We start from the raw sequence: 24,410 nt of genomic DNA, 5'->3' as shown, positions 1-24,410 counted from the left end.
GTAATCACAAAATAGAAAATAAAAATTATTTTTTCTACCTTTTGTTGTCTGGTCATTTTATTATTCAATCATGTTGGTTCCAGGCTCTAGTTTCTGTTTGTTTTCTGTTAACTTGTCAGGATTTCCTGCCCATTTGCTGTTTTCTTCTTTCTCCATGCTCACCATCCATCTTCCATCTCTGTACCTTCCCTTCCACTGACATATCTAGTATTTCTGTTTCTTTCCAACTGTCTACCATCTCTCTGCCTGCCTTGTGCCCCAGGTTAAACCTCTCTATTCCCTCCATGCAGCATCTCTCCCTTCCTCTCCTCCACCCCATGTCCAACATTTCTTCCTCTTCCCCCCTCCATATAGCTTTCTATCCCTATCCCCCTGTGTAGCAGCTTTCCATCCCTCCTGTCCACCCCTATGCAGCACCTACCGACCAACCCCTTCCACCTTGAGATCTGACATATGGGCCTCTCAAAGCAGTGATGGCTGGCAGGAAGAGGCAGTGCTCAGAACAGGCTGCTTCTGGCCTGTCTCACCAGAGCTTCCCTCTGCTGCATCATCAGTGATGCAGCAGAAGGAAGGCCCCGGTGGGGCAGGCCAGAAGCAGCCTGTTCCAAGCACTGCCTCTTCCCGCCGGCCACTGCTGTTGCTGCTTTAGGATAGCCAGAGGTATCAGGAGTTGACTCACTGAATCGGTGAATCTGATTTTTTTTTAGAAAGCAAATCTATTCGAATTGGGCAGCACTACCCAGCACTAGGGTTGCCAGATACTTTTCTAAAATCCTGCCTGCTTACCTTGAAAAAACAGCCCAATAACATAATCTCATCCAATCTCCACATGCTTGTAGGCCCTCAAGATGTGGCCCTGAGTTCAGGGAAGGAGAGATGTTTGTGTGGTGGAGGGACCATATATAGAGGACTTACTGACATTATAGACAAAATCAGAAACCAACCCAAAAAACTGCAACCCACAACTGCTCAAAATTTCCCGCAGCCCAACTGAGCGAGAAAACCACAGACCTGGCAACACAGCCCAGCACTAACAGTTCGGGAGGGGGGGGGAAGCACAGCCCTTATATTATCTGACAGATTTGGGAGTGTACTCTTTCTCTATGACAATACATTAATATCTCATCAGTGCCAGCCCAACCATTAGGCAAGAAGTTAAGTTTGAAAATTAAATATCAGTACCTTGCATGCAGTTTGGCAGGATCAGCTTACTCAGAATCCAATGGATCTCCCCCTCCTAACTTGGTGCTACAATTCAGTTTTCTTCAGGTTGCCGGCAGCTCAGCTAAGTGATCATCAGTGCTAATAGCAAATATTATCCCAGGACAAGCAGGCAGCATATTCTTAACACATGGGTGACGTCACCGACGGAGCCCTCGGTACGGACCTTTTTAACTAGAAGTTTCTAGTTGGCCGCACCGCGCGTGCGCGAGTGCCTTCCCGCCCGACGGAGGAGTGCGTGGTCCCCAGTTTCTTCGTTTCCGCGGAGCGAAGAAGACGCGTGTGTTTTTTCAACGGCCGTTGAAACCACTTTTTTGCCTTCCCGCTCGCGCTTTTTTCCTTATTTTTTCTCTCTTTACCTTCGGGTTTATTTTTCTTTGATTTGCAAAAAAAAAAAAAAAAATTTGCTTTTTCCCTTTTTTTCTTTCGTTTTTGCCCCGGCGGGGCCTGTTGCCAGTATACAGGCCTCGGGCTTCGATTTTGCGGAGGCTATCTTCCCCTTCATGCCCCCGCAGGTCGGTTTTAAGAAGTGCCAGCGGTGTGCACGCCCGATCTCCATAACTGACCCACACAATTGGTGTTTGCAGTGTCTGGGTCCGGAGCATCGGGCGGACTCCTGCACCCGCTGTGCCACTCTTCAAAAGAGAACTCTTAAAAACCGAAGGATTCAACAAACTCTTCTCTTCGGCACCGAGTCGGCGATGGACTCCTCACCTTCAACGGCGGTACCTCAAAAATCGGCACCGTCGACCTCGACACCGACCGACCCCACATCGGCGTCGCTGGCGCCAGGTAAGCCGGCTAAGAAGCCTTCCTCTTCCCTCGAGCGCCCTCCAGCTACGGTGGCGACACCGTCCCTACCGGCATCGCACCGGTCCCGCAAACGCTCCGCCCCGATATCGGTGAGTGCCTCGTCATCGGCCTCCTCATCGCCGGGGCGTGGAGCGGCATCCAAGGAACCGAAGAAAAAGAAAGCGGTTCCGATGCCACCCCTAGATGACCGTATCTCGGCCATCTTAAAGGCTCAACTCCAGGAGCAGTTGAAGAAACAACTTGAACAACTGTTGCCCACTATCCTGGCACCGCTCCTTCCGGTACCAGACCAGCCCGAGCCCCGTACCGAGCCCCCGGTGTCCACCCCTTCGGTACCGGTGAACACCTCCATGCCGATCCTTTCGGCCCAACAACTTCATGGCGATCCGGTGGTTCATTCTCAGGCCACATTGGATCCTCCTCGGCACCAGGCGGTACGGCATTCTTCTCGGGACCGAGATCGACGCCGGTCGTCCTCCCCTGGTACCGTTTCGGTGCGCTCTGGAAAGTCTTTGTCCAAGACTCGCCATACCGCGCCCTCCACCCCGGTGTCTCGACATGCACCAGAGGTCAGAGACCCTGACTTATGGGAGGAAACTCCTCTCGGTACCGAGGAGGATCCCTCCTCATCTGATGAGGAACCATCGGCACCCGATGCCACCTCTAAACCAGAGCAGTCCTCATTTTCTAAATTTCTGAGAGAAATGTCTGCTGCCCTGTCCCTTCCCCTAGAATCTGACTCAAAAAAGTCTCAAGCCTTTCTAGAGGCTTTAGACTTTGAGCAACCTCCTAAGGAGTTCCTCAAGCTTCCCGTACATGACATCCTACGGGAAACGTTCTACAAAAACTTGGAAAATCCCCTCACGGTACCGGGAGCCCCCCGTAAACTGGACAACCTTTACCGTGTCATCCCTATTCCTGGATTCGACAAATCTCAATTGCCCCATGAGTCCCTTCTGGTGGAATCCACCTTAAAAAAGACTCAGGGCTCCAGTGTCTATGCCTCTACCCCTCCTGGCAGAGAAGGTAAGACCATGGACAAGTTTGGCAAGAGGCTTTACCAGAATGCCATGCTTGCCAACAGGGCAAACAACTATTCCTTCCATTTTTCTTTCTACCTGAAACACTTGGTCCAACAACTGTCTGCCCTCCAGAAGTACCTTCCTGAGCGCAAGGTCCCACTATTCCAACAACACATCTCTGGCCTTCTCCAAATGCGCAAATATATGGTCCGCTCAATATACGACTCCTTCGAGCTCACCTCTCGGGCCTCTGCCATGGCCGTTGCCATGCGTCGCTTAGCCTGGCTCAGAGTCTCCGACCTGGACATCAACCACCAGGATCGTTTGGCCAACGCCCCCTGTCTCGGGGACGAACTCTTTGGAGAGTCACTGGATTCCACCACCCAGAAACTCTCGGCCCATGAGACCAGGTGGGACACCCTGATTAAGCCGAAAAAGAAGGCTCCGCCTGCCCGACCCTATCGGCCTCAATCATCTTACCAGCGGAGGTTCTCAGCCAGGCCACTCAATCCGCCTCCCCAACAATCTCGGCGACCCCGTCAACAGCAGCACCATGCCCAGGCTCGATCTCAGGCCACTCAACCCTCTAAGCCTCCTCAGCCTGCTAAACAATCTCAGCCCTTTTGACTCTTCTCTCCAGGGCATAGCCAGTCATCCACCCTCGCTGCCTCTTCCACAGCCTATCGGGGGTCGTCTCACCATTTTCTCCAGCCGTTGGGAAGTCATCACGTCGGACCAGTGGGTCCTCAACATCATCCGCCACGGCTACTCTCTCAACTTCCAGACTCTTCCACCAGACAACCTTCCCGTAGAGTCTGCTTCACACTCATCTCAAACCCCCCTCCTCCTGAGGGAGGTTCAATCCCTCCTCCTTCTCAATGCCATCGAAGAAGTACCTCCAGATCAAAGGGGTCAGGGATTCTACTCCCGCTACTTCCTGGTTCCCAAAAAGACGGGAGACCTCCGTCCCATTCTCGATCTCAGGGACCTCAACAAGTGTCTGGTCAAGGAAAAGTTCAGAATGCTCTCCCTTGCCACACTTTACCCTCTTCTTTCTCAACACGACTGGCTATGTTCCCTGGACCTCAAAGAGGCCTACACTCACATCTCCATCAATCAGAACTCTCGCCGCTACCTGCGGTTCCAGGTGCTACACCACCACTATCAGTACAAAGTGCTACCGTTTGGCCTTGCTTCCTCCCCCAGAGTCTTCACCAAGTGCCTTATAGTGGTGGCTGCCTTCCTCAGGTCTCACAACCTCCAGGTGTTCCCCTACTTGGACGATTGGTTGGTGAAAGCACCTTCATCTCAACTCGTGCTACAAGCTACTCATCACACCATCTCTCTCCTCCACCTCCTGGGGTTCGAGATCAACTACCCCAAGTCGCATCTGCTTCCCACCCAGCGACTTCAATTCATTGGAGCAGTCCTGGACACCACGCTGATGAGGGCCTTTCTCCCCTCCGATCGCCAGCGGACCCTGCTCCATCTCTGCCGTCAGGTACTCATGCATCCCTCCATTCCTGCCCGACAGATGATGGTCCTCCTGGGGCACATGGCCTCGACGGTGCATGTCCTTCCTCTGGCACGTCTCCACCTTCGTACACCTCAGTGGACTCTCGCCAACCAATGGTCACAGACGACAGATCTTCTTTCTCATCCCATCTCTGTGACATCATCTCTTCAGCAATCTCTCCAATGGTGGTTGAACTCCTCAAATCTTTCCAGGGGTCTACTTTTTCATCTGCCCCCCCACTCTATGATCATCACCACCGATGCGTCCCCCTACGCGTGGGGAGCTCACCTAGGAGATCTACGCACCCAGGGTCTTTGGACCCCACAGGAGCGTCGTCATCACATAAATTTCCTGGAACTCAGAGCCATGTTCTACGCCCTCAAGGCTTTCCAACATCTTCTCTGCCCTCAAGTCCTCCTCCTGTGCACAGACAATCAAGTCGCCATGTACTACATAAACAAGCAAGGCGGCACCGGATCTCGCCCCCTTTGTTTGGAGGCTCTGCGCATCTGGACCTGGGCCACGGACCGCAATCTCTTAGGGCGGTCTATATCCAGGGCGAACAGAACTCTCTGGCCGACAATCTCAGCCGCATCCTTCAACCTCACGAGTGGATGTTGGACCCTCCGACTCTGCTCTCCATCTTTGCTCGATGGGGCACTCCGCAGGTGGACCTCTTTGCAGCACCTCACAACCATCAGCTGCCCCAATTCTGTTCCAGACTCTTCTCTCCTCACCGTCTGGCTCCGGATGCATTCCTGCTCGACTGGAGGGATCGGTTCCTGTATGCCTTCCCTCCACTTCCTCTGATGTTGCGGACCTTGTCCAAACTCCGCAAGGACAACGCCACCATGATCCTTATCGCACCTCGGTGGCCTCGCCAACACTGGTTCTCACTCCTGCTCCAACTCAGCTCCAGGGAACCCATTCTCCTTCCTGTGTTTCCTACTCTACTTACGCAGCAACATCAGTCTCTACTGCATCCCAATCTGTCTTCGCTCCACCTGACAGCTTGGTTTCTCTCGGGCTGACCTCTCCAGAGAACCTATCTCAGCCGGTCCGCCTCATCTTGGATGCCTCCAGGAAGCCGGCCACCCTTCAATGTTACCATCAGAAATGGACCAGATTCTCCTCGTGGTGTCTCCGGCATCATCAGGAACCCACCTCCTTAGCGGTGGAAACTGTATTGGAATATTTGCTCTCGCTGTCCAATGCTGGCCTCAAAACTACCTCCATCAGAGTCCACCTCAGTGCCATCACTGCGTTTCATGAGCCTATTCTCGGAAAACCCCTCACGGCTCATCCTCTGGTTTCCAGATTTATGAGAGGCCTCTTCAATATCAAACCGCCCCTCAAGCCTCCTCCTGTCGTCTGGGACCTGAATGTGGTACTCTCAGCTCTCATGAAACCTCCATTCGAGCCTCTTGCCACAACTTCACTTAGACTCCTTACCTGGAAGGTGCTTTTCCTGATTGCCATCACCTCTGCCAGGAGGGTTAGTGAACTGCATGCACTGGTTGCCGACCCACCGTTCACTGTTTTTCACCATGACAAGGTTGTTCTGCGTACCCACCCTAAATTCCTTCCCAAGGTGGTCTCGGCTTTTCACCTCAACCAGTCCATTGTGTTGCCCGTCTTCTTCCCTAAGCCTCACTCGCATCCTGGGGAACAGGCGTTGCACACGCTGGATTGTAAGCGTGCCCTTGCTTACTACCTTGATCGTACCAGAGCTCACCGAACATCCCCTCAGCTATTTTTATCTTTCGATCCCAACCGTTTGGGTCGTCCTGTCTCCAAACGGACACTTTCAAATTGGCTTGCTGCCTGTATTGCATTCTGCTATGCTCGGACCGGTCTCTCACTGGAAGGAACTGTCACGGCCCACAGAGTCCGAGCTATGGCTGCTTCTGTAGCTTTCCTCCGTTCCACGCCCATCGAGGAAATCTGCAAGGCGGCCACTTGGTCCTCAGTTCACACGTTCACTACTCACTACTGTCTGGATGCGTTCTCCAGACGGGATGGACACTTCGGCCAATCTGTGTTACAAAATTTATTTTCCTAATGGCCAACCATCCCACCTCCCTCTTTGTTAGCTTGGAGGTCACCCATGTGTTAAGAATATGCTGCCTGCTTGTCCTGGGATAAAGCACAGTTACTTACCGTAACAGGTGTTATCCAGGGACAGCAGGCAGATATTCTTACGTCCCACCCACCTCCCCGGGTTGGCTTCTTAGCTGGCTTATCCTAACTGGGGACCACGCACTCCTCCGTCGGGCGGGAAGGCACTCGCGCACGCGCGGTGCGGCCAACTAGAAACTTCTAGTTAAAAAGGTCTGTACCGAGGGCTCCGTCGGTGACGTCACCCATGTGTTAAGAATATCTGCCTGCTGTCCCTGGATAACACCTGTTACGGTAAGTAACTGTGCTTTTCCACACAAAAACATTTATCTCAGTCTGATTGATGACAAAGGCCCATCGTTTCTTCCACATGTATTCCCAAAGACTCCTGAGGGAAGGTATTATTGTACTGAAACACTGGCAGTGTTGAGTCTGTCACCTGAGATTTTCCTGTTTATTAACTTTATTATCAAACGGAAGCAACTTGTTCTCTCCCTTTTTTTATTTTTTTTGTTGGGTGCTTACCATAGCCAATATACACTGTGGAGATAGTCATGTGTATCCATCATTATATTAGAAGCCTTAATGGTTGGCGTTCCTTTACAATTAGAGATGGATAAGATAAACAGGTGATCTGAAAGACAAAAGTCATTTGTCATTGCCAGGTAGTGGAGAAGCACTCTGAACATCCACCAACTACAAATCCTTGTCCTAGTTCTTCTTGCTGTGAACCAAAATGCAGGAAGTCAAACTTCCTGACTGATGTGAAATGGCAAAACCAATATTGGCAGAAAAGGCACGGTACGCCAGGACACCCCTGCTTCTATGATTCTGAGATAAGATTCTCTACATCATTGGTTCCCAACCCTGTCCTGGAGGACCACCAGTCAGTCAGGTATTTGGGATGACCCTAATGAATATTCATGAGAGTGATTTGCATATAATGGAGGTGACAGGCATGCAAATCTGCCCCATGCATATCCTGAAAATCTGACTGGCTGACAGGTTTGGGAACCATTGCTCTAATCAGGGCAGGATTAATTCTTCAAGGGCCCCTAGGCACACAAGTACACTGGGCCCCCCTGGCCCTGCCCCACCCTACACCCACCTCGCCCATGTCCCACCCCCATTTATCTGTTTTCTTCTTTATTTCCACTTGTATTTCTTTTTTAAAAAAAATTCAAAACAAAGAAAGATTAGTATACCAGTGCAGTTTTTCTTCTATGCAACCCCCAAACATCTCTGAACAAATCCCCCTTCCTTCCCACCTACTTACCCAGGAATTTAACTCTGAACCCTTTCATGCATATATGAAAGTGTTCAAATATTTGTAAAGTAGTAATACTATCTGAAATAAGTCTATATTAATAACCAAGTTTACAACGCCTCTCAACAGCCTCACTGTACATCAACCAACTGTAACCCATATGTATGTATAAACAACCAAATCTGTAACTCCTCTAGTACGTTCCACTCCATGTATGTTAACTTGCAACAAAACAACAAGGCAAGCAGTCCACCAAAGAATCCATCATAAAACAAAAGAAGATTGGCAGAAAATAAGGAGATTCAAATCAGGTTAATTCAAGGTGCTCCCAAGAACCATGCCTGATACATTTTGCCAAACAAGGCTAGTCCGTGCTAACAAAAAACCATGTCTTTCATACAAACAGGTCACAGAAAACACCTTCACCTATTATGGAATATGTAATCACAAACTAACCTCTCCCCCCTTTTACAAAACTGTAGTATGGTTTTTAGCCACGGCCCATGCTAAAAAAAATGCTCTATAGTTTTGTAAAAGGGGGGATAAAATAGACAAAGGTTAAATAAAACCACCAAGAAGCTGGACTAAAGCACAAAAATAAATAAATAAATATATTTTTGTTTCAACAAATAAAGTGCAACAGGTGATTAGAGCTTCCATAGATCCTATTATTATTTCGGATCATGCGGGAGTATGGATAGAATTACAATTGGATCAATTGGAGAATGGTAGACCTCTTTGGAGATTTGATAATGCATTGCTTGTGGATGACAAATTTTTGGAAAATTTTAAAACACAAATTAATGATTTCTTTCAAATAAATTTAGTGGAGGATACATCTATTGAGAATGTATGGGATGCATTTAAAGCAACTATGAGGGGTAATATTATATCATATTCAGCTTTTGTTAGGAAACAGATTAAAATGCAATATATAGAATTAGAAAAAGAAATTAAAATATTAGAAGCTAAATTGGTAAATAAATGGGAACATGAGGTTTTGCAAGCTCTTTTAAAAGCAAAAGGTAAATATAATGAATTAACTTCAAAAATGATAAGAAGAGATTTGTTTTCCAAGCAAGCAATGTATTATGGAAGTTCTAATAAGGCGGGAAGATTATTGGCAAATTATCTTAAAGCAAAAAAAAGAAGAACTAATATAAATGGGATAAAAGATGATAATGGTATAATAACAAATCAAACAAATATAATTTTAAAACAATTTCTAAAATTTTATAAGGACCTGTATTCTTCCGAGCTTTGTTTGGAGAGACAAAAAGATGGTAAAAATTTTTTAGATTCTATTAATGGACCTAAGATTCCTGATCATATAAAACGGAGTTTAGATGAACCTATATCATTAAAAGAATTAGAAACAGCATTGAGATCTCTTAGAGTTGGATCCGCTCCAGGTAGTGATGGATATACAGTAGAATTTTATAAAACATTTCAAAATGTCCTTTCCCCATATTTATTAAATTTATATCAGACACAACTTATAAAAGGTGATATTAAAGGTACTATGGCTGAATCAATAGTAATTGTTTTGCCTAAGCCAAATAAAGATCCTACTTTGGTTTCAAACTATAGGCCTATATCTTTAATAAATGTGGATAATAAACTTTTGGCGAAAATTTTGGCTTTGAGATTAGCCAAAGCTCTCCCACATATTATAGACACGCATCAGACGGGTTTCGTTGCTAAAAGACATTCCTCTAATAACTCTAGATTATTGTTTCATATGTTAAATTTATCAAAAAAAATGGATGAACCGACATTTACAGTTTCCTTGGATGCAGAAAAAGCATTTGATAGGGTAGAATGGAATTTTATGTATCAGGCTTTAGAATGGTTTGGTATAGGTTCTGGATATATACAAATGGTAAAAACATTGTATAGCTTCCCGATTGCAAGATTAAATATTAATAATATGATATCAGATGGTTTTCAATTGCAGAGGGGAGTTAGACAAGGTTGTCCTTTATCTCCTTTGTTATTTGATGTTGTATTAGAACCCTTATTGTTAGCAATACAGCAAGCAGGGGGGATACAGGGTATTCCATATTCTGATATGGAATATAAAATTTCGGCTTATGCGGATGATATTTTACTTTATTTGAGGAATCCAGAATCTACATTATCTTGTCTATTGGAATTAATTGATAAGTTTGGCAAATTTTCAGGTTATAAAATTAATTGGAATAAATCTGAAATTATACCTTTAAATGTTCATTGTGTAAAAGGATTATTTGACGCTTTTCCGTTTATATGGAAAGAAGAAGGATTTAAATATCTTGGCATTCAAGTTAAAAATACAATTGAAGATACAGTAAAAGAAAATGAAAAATTTGTATTGAAAAGAGTTACAGAGTTATGTGAGCAATGGAACCCTTTACATATTTCTTGGTGGGGGAGAATTCAAACTATTAAAATGATGATGTTGCCTGTAGTTTGTTATCAAATGAGTATGATACCTATTTATTTTCAGGGGTCCTTTTATAAAAAGCTTAATAGCATTTTAACGAAATTTCTTTGGCTTGGTAAAACACCTAGAATTGCTTTAGTAACTTTGCAAAAATCAATTAAGGAGGGAGGGGTAAATTTTCCAAATTTCTATAGGTACCATCAAGCCTATATTCTACGTCAGGGTATGTATTGGATCCTCCCAGAACTTATAGATAATGCACCAGATTGGTTGTATTTGGAATGGCGCCTTATGTTTCCCCTAAATTTAGTTCATCTTCCAAGTATAAACATGCCTAGAAGATACAGAGAAAATAAAATATTAATGGATACTTGGAAAACGTTGAGGTTTATTAGTAAATTAACACCTATCCCAATAAACAATTCAACTAATCAATCTCTATGGATAAACTCCAAGATTAAAATTGGCGGAGCTCAAATCCTGTGGAAGGACTGGATTATTGCAGGCATTAGATCTCTGAATGATGTTATTTCGGAAGGTAAACTGCTGGAATTTTCACAATTGCAACATAGATTTGGTCTTAGTAAAAAGCAAAGTTTTAAATGGTTGCAATTGAAGCAGGCCATTCAGGTTGGGTTCCCTGAATGGAAAACATTGAATAATCAATATAGTTTAGAGTTCTTATGCTTCCAAGCAGACTTCCTAGGGCATCAAGCCGCATTGTGGTATAAATTAATATCTGGATATTTGAATAAAAAACCAAAAAATGGTCTAAGAGATATTTGGAGCATTGAGATTAAGCATCAAATTAATGCATCTCAATGGCCACTAATTTGGTCTTGGAGAATGAAATGTACAGTGTCAGCATCTATGAGACAAACTTGGTTCTTTTTATTACATAGAGCTTTTTGGACCCCTACACGTTTGCAAAAATTAGATAGTTCTAAGTCCAATAAATGCTGGCACTGTAATCTGGAACCTGGAACGTTGGATCATTTACTGTATCATTGTCCCTACATTAAAAGTTTTTGGAATGCAATTTGGCCACAAATTAATAAATTGATGGAACATCATGTAGCAATATCATATGACACAGTACTATTTGGAACGATGATGAGAAAAAAAAGTCAAATTTCACCAGAAAATAACAAGCTTTTATTAGTTATGACAGGGGTTGCCATTCAGCATATAACCAACAATTGGAAGAATTACAGAAACCTAAATTATACATTTTGGTGGAATACAATATGTCACATATTCAAAATGGAAAGAGCTATAGCAATACAAAGAGGGACATAAACTAAATTTATAAAAATATGGGGGCCTTTGACAAAATATTGTAATGAATAATTAATAGGATTTTTCTTCTTTTCAATATCTTCTTTGTGACACATATGTAGGGGAGGGTAATGAAAGCAAATTTTACACAATATGATATAATATGATATATGATATGTAATATATGATTGGAAAATACTAGAAGGGTGGGGGGAGGGAAAGGGGATAAAAATATATTTAGAATAATATGTATTAGATATAAAGTGATATTGTGTATTCATTAATTGTATTTCAATATTTTGTACACTTTATGTAAAATTTGAAAATGAATAAAAATTTTAAAAGGAAAAAAAAAATAAATAAATATAAATTTTTTTCTACTTTTGTTTTGTCTGGTTTCTACTTTCCTCATCTTCTTGTCAATATCTTCCTTTCATCTTTTATCCTTCTGTGCCACTTCCAGAAACTGTATGCCTCCCCCTTCCATCTTTCCCTTCACCCTCATTGATCTGGCATCCATCTTCTTCCATTCCCTCCTCCAATGGTCTGGCATTCTCTCTCCTCTCTTCTTCCCTTCCCTCTCCCACACCCCCATGGTCTAGCATTTCACTCTCTCCTCTCCCTTCCCATTTCCATCAGCATCATTCCCCTTTCTTTCCCTCCAACCCAATTCTATCCAGTATCCTTCCCTTTCCCTGCACACAATTCCATCAGCCCCTTTCTTTCCCTCCACCATCCTTCCATACCACCCTGCCCCCTTTCTCTTCCATATCATCCTTCTCACAACCCTTCCATACCACCCTGCCCCCTTTCCTTCCTCCCCCTCCAAACATTGCTGCTGGCTCTGCCTTCTGAGCTTCTTTGCCTGAAAGCAGCATTATAACAGCTGACGGCAACGCCCCCCCCCCCTTGCAGCAATGGCAACAAGCCCCCCTCCCGGCAGCAACTGCAATACAGCCGGATCTGTTACTGGAAGGTCCCGCGATGAATGCTTCTGCCGGTCCACCCCCCTCCGATGTCACTTCTTCCGGAGCAAGTAAGTGACGTCCGAGAGGGATGGACTGGCAGAAGCAGTCATCGCGGGACCTTCCAGTGACAGATCCAGCTGTATTGCGGTTGCTGCCGGGAGGGGGGCCTGTTGCTGGCAAGGTGAGTTGTCCTCTTTCAGCAGGCTCCCCTCATCGTTTTGGGCCCTATGCACGTGCCTAGTGTGCCTATTGACTAATCCGGCCCTGTACATAATAGAACCTGTAGCTCTGACACCCTCCTCATCAAGGTGATCGCTACAAAGACTGTCTTCATGGTAAGATCCATGAGAAATGCTTCTGATAAAAGATCATAAGGGGCCTTAGAGAGAGTTCATAAGACAATATTAAGATTCCATGTAGGGTATTCCATGTAGGCTTCCTTAAAGAATCTGGAGACATGCAGCTGAGAAGCTATGGACACTTTGCCTGCTCTAGCCCGCCAAGTCATTCTCTAGGTCTTCCTGCAGGAAGGGACAGTACTTCAGAAATGCAATTCCAGCCCGGATCTGTCTGACCTTGCACCACTGCTGCAACAGTTTCCAAGGCTGCCACTGTCACTGGCTTAGATCTTAGGAGAGTCATAACCCTAGCCAAATATCCTTTGCAGGCTAAGACATTGCGCTCAACCGCCATGCCATAATACCAAAGCATTCCGGTTTGTCTAAAGTGATGGGCCTCTGCGACAGAAGGCCCTGATGCAGTAGTTTGAGACATCTATCCTGCACAATTGAACTATATCCATGTATTGTTGACGATGCGGCCAAGCCAGAGTTACGAGGATCACTAATCCCTGATCAGCTATCTTGCAAATGACTCAGCCTATCATTGGCCATGGAGGGGAACACATACAAGAGCTCTTTTTGTAGGCCAAGGCTGCATCCCGACGCTTCCCGGCTCAAAGCTTTGACTGAAGAAGCGAAGGGCTTTCCTGTAAGCCGCTGATACCATGAGATCGACCATTGGCCACCCCCAATGATTCACAATGCAGCTGAATGCTCTCGAGACAACATCTGTCTGCTGAGATAGTCGGCCTGAACATTATCCACTCCTGCTACATGAGCCTCTGCTATGGGCCTGTAAGTGGACTTCTGTCCAGTTGAACAACAAGTGCGCCTCCAGCTTCAGTTGAGCACTCTTGGTTCACCCTTGCCTGTTGACAAACGCCACAACTGTAGCATTGTCCGAGAAAACTCTGTTTTGTCCTCCAGCCATGTCTAGGGCCAACCAAATGGCTCTCAACTCCAGTCTGTTGATGTTCTCTGTGAGGGAAACCATCAGCCTTGGGCTGGGTGATCCTTGCAGTCATAAAGACTGGCATTGATCATTAGGGATCACCCAGGACTTTAGCTGGAGAGGAAGACCTCTGGAGAGTGACTCCATCATAAACTCTGGCAAGCCTCTGCTGTCCACGCTGACTGGAGAGAGGCTGACTGGGGAAACCAACACACTAGTAGGGTGTCTGTAGAGGGCAGAGATGTGCTCTCACCCATGGAATCACCCCTATGGTTACCATCATGGATTCTAGGACCTGCAGATAATGCTAGACCGTAGGAGTTGGCCTCGCCAAAATCTTCCAGATCTACTGTCTGAGCTGTGGTTTGCGTGACCTTGTGAGAAAGACACGTCTCTCATGTTGATTAGGAAACCTAAATACTCCAAACACTGAGTTGGCTACGGGTGGCTCTGTTTGAAATTGATAATCCACCCCAAGGCCTGTCAAAAGCTGAACTACCTGAGTCACTACTTGGTAACAGTCTAGCACGGACAGTACTCTGATCAGCCAATTGTCCAAGTAAGGATGAACCTGAACTCCTGCCTTGCGCAGGTATACTGATGTCACTACCATGATCCTGGAGAAGGTGCAAGGCAGTTGTCAAATTGAAAAACAGCACCAAGAACTGAAAATTATTCTCCAGAAACCCTGCTCTAAGCCCTCTAAAAAAGTGACATTCCTAATGTAGCTAGAGATCTGATGTGAAATGATAAATAATTAAGCCTAACAAAAATGCAAACCCAGCAGATATAATTTGGAGTGTGCCCCCTAAAAGTCTCATCTTTCATCTGCACGACATCTAGTACAGTGGTCTCAAACTCAAACCCTTTGCAGGGCCACATTTTGGATTTGTAGGTACTTGGAGGGCCTCAGAAAAAAATAGTTAATGTCTTATTAAAGAAATGACAATTTTGCATAAGGTAAAACTCTATAGTTTATAAATCTTTCATTTTGGCTAAGTTTTAATAATAATATTGTAATTTATAGCTAAAGAGACATATGATCAAGAAACTGTTTTATTTTGCTTTTGTGATTATGATAAACATACTGAAGGCCTCAAAATAGTACCTGGGCCGCAAGTTTAAGATCACTGATCTAGTATGAAGACAGGGAAGGTGGAGGGTAGAACTATCCAAATAAACGAAACTGTAAATCCAATGTTCTTGACAATTCTTTTATTCAGTTAATCCTTTAAAATACAATGTCCACATTTGTCATTGAAGGACCCAATATGGGCCATGTTTTGGCAAAACACGCCTTCCTCAGGGAATCGATATATTGAATACACAACCTTTTGCAAATGTGGAATAACATGAAAGGCAAACCAAGCTGATACCCAGAGGGCAGAACTAGCAGCTTCTCAGTGTGTGTGTTCAACTGCTGCTCCTCCTCACTCTTCCTCCTCTCCTACAATGATCAGCTCTGCCAACATTATGAGTGTTGCCCAACCTTAAAATGGATTTGCAGTCCAGGAAACCCAGATAAAATGGGAACCCAATTTTTAAACCACCAAATAAAGGCTACTATAAAAGAGGGCGTTAATACCGTTGTTTCCCCGAAAATAAGCCCTAACCTAATTTTCAGGGTAGGTCTTAATATAAGCCCTACCCCCAAAATAAGCCCTAGTCCCGGATTCGCTGGCAACTCTTCAACCCACCCCTGCCGCCCCCACCATGCAGCCGAACCCCTGCTGATCCTCCATCCTTCCCACCGACCGCAAGCGAGCCCTACGTTCATCCAAAGCAGCGTCAGGCCGGCAGCATGTTAATCAGGCTGCTTAGGCCTTGTCCATTGGGGATTTCACTCTGCTGCGTTACTGATGTCTTCAGTAAAGTGGCAGACTGAATTTTCCAACGGACAAGGCCAAAGCAGCCTGATTAGCGTGCTGCTGGCCCGACGCTGCTTTGGATGAAGATAAGGCTCATGGTCAGTGGGGGTTCTGCTGGGCGGTGGGGGCAGTGCTCAAAGGTTCTGTTGCAAAATGGGAGAGAGGGAGGAAAGGATAGAAGCTGGGCAAACTTCTCCTGCACAGGGGGAGGAGAGGAAAGATGGTGCACATGTGGGGGAGAGAAAGGAAAGAAAGAATTGAGGTGAAGGAGAGTAAGGGAGAGATGATCATGTACATACCCTGAAAATAAGACCTAGTGCGTTTTTTGGGCCCCAAATTAATATAAGACACTGTCTTATTTTCGGGGAAACACGGTAGCAGCAGCAGTCAGCATTTTAATTAAAAAATAACACCAAAAAACAGGGCGTTAAAATTAATCACTCCAATAGATAGTCATTAGTGCTTAATTATACATATTGGTGGAGACAAAGACGGCATCTGAATTCAAGATAGCGTGAAACAGGCACGTGCGTTCTCTTAGGGAAAGGCGAAGACAGTGGCTACTGCGGATGGGCCTTTTGGTCTTTATCAACTCTCATGTTTTACTCTGGCCCGTGCACTTGTCAGAATGAGCCTACCGTAGCTGCATCAGCCAGGGTAGACAGCAAGAGCGGCTGCGCTGACTTTAGGAAGGGACTAGGAGGCGGGACTCGGCCGTCTTGGAGGACCCTGGGTAGGTAATTCATGGCTGAAAAGTTCCGACACTCGCACGTGAATGGCACTGGAACTACGTCCATCTCCGTAACCCTCGTTCCCCTGGAGCTCTCTAGTAACAACTTGTCTTTGAGATCGCTCGCTCGCCCGCCACAGGCCCCACTGCTTTATTTCTCTAGCGCCCCGCCCTGCTCTGACGTAACTGATTAAGTTCTGACCTCCTCCTCTGACGTAACTTCCTGATTCCGGCAAGGCGGGACGCATCCGAGGAAGAGGTTGTGTCAGAGGGGACGGGTTATCGAAGAAGGAAAGCTGCGGGATTGGTGGTGGGCGGCCTCAGGTATGAGTTTGACGGTAGGATGGTGGCAGGAGGGGGGTCCTGAGGGTTCGCACATAAGGGGGAGAGCAAAACATGGAGGGAGAAATGATAGACCACGGGAGGGGAGAGCGATCCACCATTCTCCCAAATCGTGTGAAGAGAGGTGCTCGGCGTCTGACTTGGTGCGGTCTCTGTTTTTTGCTGTGGTACTTACTTTCCTCCATACATAGGTAACGCGGGAGCCGGAAAGGTTCGGCCGCTAGAGAGGGCTGGAAGGGTTCCTCAAGATGCGATAGACATCAATTCTACAATTACTGTATAGTTAAATCATTTCTATACCGCTATTGCCAACAAATAGTTCATAGTTTAGTCCAGACTTGTAAACAAAGAAGAAATATCTCTGTCCAGTTTTGAATATCGATTTTTATAGTTACTATATGTCTTGGTTTTATGTCCGATCTCATGTCATGCAGTTTTGTTGGGACTGTTTTTTGTTTGACCCATGTTTCCAGAGAGGAGTTTTAAAAAAAATCTCTAAAAACATAAATAGGCAACCTCACCATCTCTTCTTATTTTGCAGCTGGCTGCTTTTTCAGATAAATTTTATGATAGGAGTGCCTAAGAGGGCTTTTGGCATGGCACCCAAACAGTAAAAGAGTGGAGGTATACCTGAAGCAGATAAGCAGGGCACCCACTGCTTCCCAAGTGATGGCCTCCTTTTCTGTAAGAGTGGATCAAAGTGGCCTTCCCTTATTTTGGCAGTCATCACCCTTCAAAGGCAGCAATACATCCTCAATCACCAGCTGCATCTAGATTCCTGCTTTAGTCATTGCCAAGATGTTAAAGGAAGTTCCCCTATATCAGCAGGCATGTGAGGTCAGCCTATTTAGGGGATGATGCTCAAAACTACTACTATCACTTATATCACTGAAAGGTGTAGGCAGCACTGTACATTTTGGCATTTATAGATGATCCCTGCTTGGAAGAGCTTACAACCCACTAAGGTTCTCTTCTGGAATCTATTCTGTTTGCCAAATTCATAAATGATCTGAAGAAAAGAGTGACAAGAAAGTGATCAAATCTGCAGATGACTCAAAATTATTTAAAGCTGTTAACACAGCAGATAATTTGAAGAATTGCACAAAGAAAAAATATATTGAGACCAGAAGACTAGGCATCTAAATTGTAGACAAACTTTAATTCTAAGCGACATCAGGAAGAATAATTCCAACTAAATCTACAACATGGTGATTGGGAATTAGGAAGCACCACTCAAGAGAAATATCTTGTAATCAGGAAGAGATTATTCATATCCCACCCACCCCACCCCTACTAGAAACTGTTGCTTAGCAGTACCCACCCTGCTCCCCCAACATACCTCGAAGTGGCAGGAGTGATTCCTACTCACTCCTGCCTCCATGCTGTCATCTTGGGAAAAAAGTGGCACCTGACCCGAAGTAGTACATTCTGGAAAGCATAGTGAGGTCAATCTGCAAGAAACTTTTTAAGTTCTGAGAGGGGCTGCTAGATTGCCAGGGATGTTGGGAGGGGGTCAGGGAGTTATTTCAGTATTAGAGGTCATCTGGGGGGGTGAGAGAAGAATCAATGGCTTGGGAAGTCCAGGGAGGGAATCTTAGGCTTTTTGCCCCAATTCAGAGGGTAAGGTAACCCCTTTTATGCCACCTCAGACCTGGCAGTAATTTTCTGTTTGTCCTCGTATCATGCTCCCTTTAAAACTTCTCTACATCAGGTCATAACAGTATCCTACTTGCCATTTATTTTAATAAGTTGTGTACCAGTGTCTACCACACAAGCTAGTTCCCACACTGAACCAGTATCTGCATCTTTCTCCTGCTATAATGTTCTTGTACACCTCTTGTTAAACCACGTACTGCTGCCCATGGTAGTTTTTGCATTGGCCCAACTGTCTATACATTGATTAATGCTAGTGTGTGTGTTCACTACCGTGTGTTGCATTTTTTCCAGCTTTCTCACTGAGACGGATTCAAGGCAAGTGGAACAAACTCCACAGGATAAACTTTCTCCTGCTGCACAGAGAGAATGGTGAATGTTCTGAAAGGAGTTCTTGTAGAATGGTTGGTATTTACAGTGACTTTATGCCTAGTTATGGGTTTTATTCTGATTTACCCTTAGCCTTGACCCTTTTTTTTCCCTCCTGCTCATATCAGTTTCTTTGTTTGGATGTCACTTCAGTAAGGCTGTACCAAAGAGTGGGTCATATACCTCTGCTAAAGAGACAAACAAATACATAACTCATCACTACTACTATTAATTATTTCTATAATGCTACCAGACATACGCAGCGCTGTACAGTCACAAAGAAGACAGTCCCTGCACAAAAGAGCTTTCAATCTAAACATACAAGCATGATGTAATGGATACAGATAAGGGGAACGATTAATCAGCTGGCTGGAAAAAAGGGCACAGGACAGTCAAGCCATTGTGACATCACTGATGAGGTTGGCTCTTAGTCATTGGTGGATTGAGGCATTATGACATCACATAAGGAGGGAATGGAACAAGAGAGAAGAGAAAAAATGGACAGCAGACACTGGAAAGAAAATTAGTAGAAGATAGACAAAAGAAAAACTGGGACCAAGATGATGGAAAAACAGAATGACCAGACAAAAAAAGATAGAAAAAATAATTTTATTTTCTATTTTGAGATTACAATATGTCAGATTTGAAATTTTCTATTTTGATATTACAATATGACAGATTTGAAATGTGTATCTTATCAGAGCTGGTGTTAGACAGCAAGTGTGAACTAGGACCTAAAAAGGAGGAAAAGTCTTTTTATTTATATTGTTTACACCACAGAGCTGGCATGGGGTTGGAGAGATTGTAAACCTATACTTCTACTAAGACTGAGTCCTTTTATTAAGGTGTGCTAAACGATTTAGCGTGTGCTAAAGATTAGCATATGCTAAATGCTAAGATGCCCATAGGAATATAATGGATGCCTTAATCTTTAGCGAGTGCGAAATCAATTAGTGCACCTCAATAAAAGGACCTCTAAGTATCTTAATAGAAAATTTGGCCCTTGACTTAGCCTGTATTTTTAAATTTCGGCCTCTTATGTGATTGAGTTTGACACCCCTGACATACATAAAGGTTAAGGCCCTTGAGAAGCAGAACAGTGGGGGGTGGGGAAGAAGGATATGTTTGAGCTAGAGAGGCTTTTTACCTCCCAAACCGGGCACTTTATCGGTGGTAAAAAAAAACCTGGCTTTTCTATTGCTGATTTTATGGGCATTTTGGCAGCTGACCTAGCCATTGAAATCTGCCAAGGCTGGCTGAAAACCAACTAGTTGGAAACCCTATGTACATGTCATGAATTTTTAGTGTTTAAATGCCTAGAAGTGTTTGGGGGGAAGAGTGTGGCAGATAACTGTTTAACTTTCATACATTATATAGAAAGTAGTTTCAATTTTATAAGCATTTTCCTGTTTCTGTAATTGGGCAATTTATTATTTTGCTAAATTTTATTAATCTCCTAACTTAATACTTCTTAATCTAATTGTCAAAGTTCCTCCTTTACATATATCTGTAATGAGTTATTCTGTGCATGAGAGAGATTCACATACGCTTTATATCCTAAAACTAAACTTCCTAGAGAAAAGTAGTCCTTGCCACAGGTCACCTTGAGCTACCAGTGAAAAGATTTGAGCCAAATTCAAAATGAATAATAGCTCATGCATATTCATTACAGATAACTTGGAGGCAGGTGGCCAAGAATGAGACTGCAAACCAATACCCTAGCTTGAAAAGTAATGCTGTGGAGTCTTGAGCTATATTGCAACAAAGTAGATCTCTTAATGTATATTCTGTCTCCATAGCGATCCAGCAATGAAACAGTTCCTGATGTACTTGGATGAAACCAATGCGCTTGGGAAGAAGTTCATCCTACATGACTTGGATGAAACGCATATTTTCGTGCTGGCTGATCTTGTTAATGTCCTTCAGGAGAAAGTGGGCGAGCTAATGGACCAGAACTCCTTTCCTATTACACAAAAATAAGAATCCAAAACTGAGCATGGAAGATGAGGAAATACTAAAGCTGTGGGCATGGATCTTAGAGAAGCAAAACTGTTCCTGCTTGCTGTGCCTGTGACTTGTCACATGACCTCTAGATCTTTAATCAGAACTGGTTATTTTAACAAGCACATTTTTTGTTGAATATGTACTCTTTGAATTTGTTTTTTGTTTTTTTTTTAAATTTTTTTGCTGATAGAATATGTCCTTAAATAAAATGACAATACTGAATCAGAATATTAATGAGGAAGGATTTTGACATTTGGATTATAGTGTGCAGCAGATGACAAAATAGCTTTGGGTACTATAAAAATATCCTGTGACTGTGTCCATATCTCCTTTAAAGAATTTTAACATAGTATTATACAGAATAATCTAGTAGCAGACAGCAGAAAAACCAGCCTTTCATGGCAACGATCGATCCCAGATGTAGCTGTTCAAAGGCTTCTAGGATATCCCTCTTTACATTACATTAGGGATTTCTATTCCGCCATTACCTTGCAGTTCAAGGCGGATTACAAAATAATTATCCAAGATGTATTACAACAAGAACTTACAAAAAAAAAAAAATATTGGTCATTTTCAAAAAGAGTAAGAAATGGGTAAGGTTATTTGTTTGGGGTAGTTGGCTTTAGTGAGAGGTGGAGATTGAGACTTGCGGTATTATTTCTTTTTTCAGAGTTTTCTTGAAGAGTATGGTCTTTATTTCTTTTCTAAAAGTATTGTAGTCGAGGGATGCCGTTAGTAGATTGGCGATTTGGTTGTCTAGTTTGGCTGCTTGAGTGGCCAGGAGGCCCTCATATAGTTTTTTCCGTTTGACCTCCTTAATTGGGGGTTATGAGAATGGGGTGTGAGTTTTCCTATGTCTGGTTGCGGTGTTGAAGATGAGGCGGTTATTCAGGTAGTTTGGACTGTCTCCGTATAAAGTCTTAAATAGTAGGCAGTAGAATTTAAATTGTATTCTTGCTGGGATCGGAAGCCAGTGCGATTGAAGATATGCTTCTGTAATGTGATCATGTTTCTTTAATGAGTAGATGAGTCTTAGTGCTGTGTTTTGGATAGTTTGTAGTTGTTTTGTTATGGTTGTAGGGCATGGGAGGTAGAGGATATTACAGTAGTCAAGTAGGCCTAGTATTAAGGACTGAACTATGAGCTAGAATTGAGTTTTCTCGAAGAATTTCTGAACTTGTCTTAAGTTTCTCATGACTAAGAATGACTTTTGTATTGTTTTATTGATTTGCGGTTGCTTGGTGCAGCATCTGTCGATAGTTATTCCTAGCAGTTTTAGGGTGGTTTGTATGGGGTAGTTGATTGCGTTGATTTCAATGTTGGTTATGGTTGGTATTTTATTGTTTTCTAGGAGGATGAATTTTGTTTTATCTGGGTTCAATTTCAGTTTGTGATCTTTCATCCAGGTTGCTATTGATTTTAGTGTTTGGTATATTGTGTTCGTCATGGAGAGTTCAGGTTGATTGAAGGGTATGAGAATGGTAATGTCATCGGCATAGCTGTAGGAGGTTATGCCTTGTTTGTCCAGGTGAGAGCTGAGGGAGGCTGTATAGAGATTGAAGAGAGTCGGGGATCCTTGGGGAACTCCACAGGGGTTTGACCAAGGTTCAGATTTTTGTTTGTCTGATTTTACTCTATAGGTTCTTGATTTAAGGAATCCTTCAAACCATGTGTATACTTTATCTGTGATACCTATTGTATCCAGGATTTGTAGTAGAATGTTATAGTCCACCAAGTCGAATGCAGCGGTAAGGTCTAGTTGTATGAGCATCATTTTTTTTTCCTGTGCTGAGATGTTGTCTGGCTGTGTCCAAGAGAGATCCTAGTAGTGTTTCTGTGCTGAAGTTGTTTCTGAAGCCGGATTGTGTGGGATGGAGTATGTTATGGTTTTCTAGGTAATTGGAGAGGAATTTGGCAACTAGTCCTTCTATTATTTTGACATAGAGTGGAATAGAGGCAATGGGTCTGTAGTTGGCTGTTTGGTCTATCGGTCCTTAGCCAGTTGTTTGTTTTTTTTGGCTGACTTGATTCTCCCCGGACTAGCATTAGTGTAGTAATTTCATCATGCAGCCTCGGGGCCTTTGTTAAGCCGGGCCCACCTCCGAGGAAAGAGGAAATTACATCATCGGAGGCAGGCCTGGCCTAGCAAAGTTCCTGAGGCTGCCTGATGGAATCACTACATTGATGCTACCAATAGCTGTGTTGGGGAAAGTAAAAGCACATAGTGAGCTACTACTGGACTGGGGTAAGGGTAAGGAGAAGAAGAGGTGCTGCAGGACCTGAAGGATAAGAGGAGAGAAGGGAGAGCTGCTGTTGGTTCTGGGCATGAGATAGAGCGAGGGAGGTGCTGCTGGACATTGGTGGGGAGGAAGAAGAGAAGGGAAGGGTGAGGTGCTGTTGGATTTGGGTGGGAGATAGAGAGAGGAGCTGCTGTTGGACATGGTGGAGAAGGGAGTGGGAGAGATGCTGCTGCACCTTGAGGAGGGAAGGGAGACATAGAGGTGCTGCTGGACCTACAGGAAAAGGAGGGAAGGGAGAGGTGCTTTTGGGACCTGAGTGAGAGACCCGAGGAGATGCTGCTAGAAATAGGGAGGAGAAGGGAAGGGAGATGTGATGGTGGGAGATGAGCAGGAGGTGCTGGCCTGGGAGTAGTGATGTGGGGGGAGGAGAGTGGGAGAAGTGCTGCTAGACTTGGGGCAGAGGAGAGAGAACATAAGAATAGCCTTACTAGGTCAGACCAATGGTCCAAGCCCAGTAACCCGTTCTCATGGTGGCCAATCCAGGTTACTAGTACCTGGCCAAAACCCAAGGAGTAGCAATAGTCCATGCTACCGATACAGGACAAGCAGTGGATTCCCACATGTCTCTCAATAACAGACTATGGACTTTCCCAAACCTTTCTTAAAACCAGCTATGCTATCTGCTCTTACCACATCCTCTGGCAATGCGTTCCAGAGCTTAACTATTCTGAGTGAAAAATTTTTTCCTCCTATTGGTTTTAAAAGTATTTCCCTGTAACTTAATCGAGTGTCTCCTAGTCTTTGTAATTTTTGACAGAGCAAAAAATCGATCCACTTGTACTCATTCTACTCCACTAAGGATTTTGTAGACTTAAATCATATATCCCCTCAGCCGTCTCTTTTCCAAGCTGAAGAGCCCTAACCGTTTTAGTCTTTCCTCATACGAGATAAGTTCCATCCCCTTTACCATCTTGGTCGCTCTTCTTTGAATCTTTCTAGTGCCACTATAACTTTCTTGAGATAAGGAAAACAGAATTGAACGCTATACTCCAGATGAGGTCGCACCATAGAGCGATACAGTCACATTATAACATTTTTAGTCTTGTTAACAATCCCTTTTTTAATAATTCCTTGCATCCTGTTTGCCGCACATTGGGCAGGTTTCATCATATTGTCTACGATGACACCCAGATCCTTTTCTTGGGTGCTAATCCTCAAGGTGGACCCTAGCATCCGGTAACTGTGATTCAGGTTATTCTTCCTAATTTGCATCACTTTGCATT

At 44.2% G+C, this 24,410-nt stretch overlaps 1 protein-coding gene across 5 annotated transcripts; it reads left to right on the top strand.

Annotated features, from left to right (window-relative positions):
• Nucleotides 1-16,405: 16,405 nt before the first annotated feature.
• GTF2H5 (general transcription factor IIH subunit 5) lies at nt 16,406-21,391 on the top strand. 5 transcript variants are annotated; one of them, XM_033936027.1, is made up of 3 exons: nt 16,406-16,522; nt 18,809-18,918; nt 20,683-21,391. In XM_033936027.1, exons 2-3 carry the CDS (start codon nt 18,884-18,886, stop codon nt 20,861-20,863), a joined length of 216 nt encoding a protein of 71 aa, XP_033791918.1. In that variant the 5' UTR covers nt 16,406-16,522; nt 18,809-18,883; the 3' UTR covers nt 20,864-21,391. The 5 variants fall into 5 exon arrangements, with proteins under 5 accessions (XP_033791918.1, XP_033791915.1, XP_033791920.1 ...); XM_033936024.1 differs by lacking the exon at nt 16,406-16,522 and adding an exon at nt 16,690-16,843 and having other exon boundaries at nt 20,683-21,383; XM_033936029.1 differs by lacking the exon at nt 16,406-16,522 and adding an exon at nt 16,898-17,004.
• The last annotated feature ends 3,019 nt before the right edge of the window (nt 21,392-24,410 follow it).

Source organism: Geotrypetes seraphini, chromosome 3 (genome assembly GCF_902459505.1).
Source record: "Geotrypetes seraphini chromosome 3, aGeoSer1.1, whole genome shotgun sequence".
Classification (NCBI taxonomy): domain Eukaryota; kingdom Metazoa; phylum Chordata; class Amphibia; order Gymnophiona; family Dermophiidae; genus Geotrypetes; species Geotrypetes seraphini.
The sequence above is the reverse complement of the archived record's forward strand: the minus strand, read 5'-3'. Positions and strand labels throughout refer to the sequence as shown.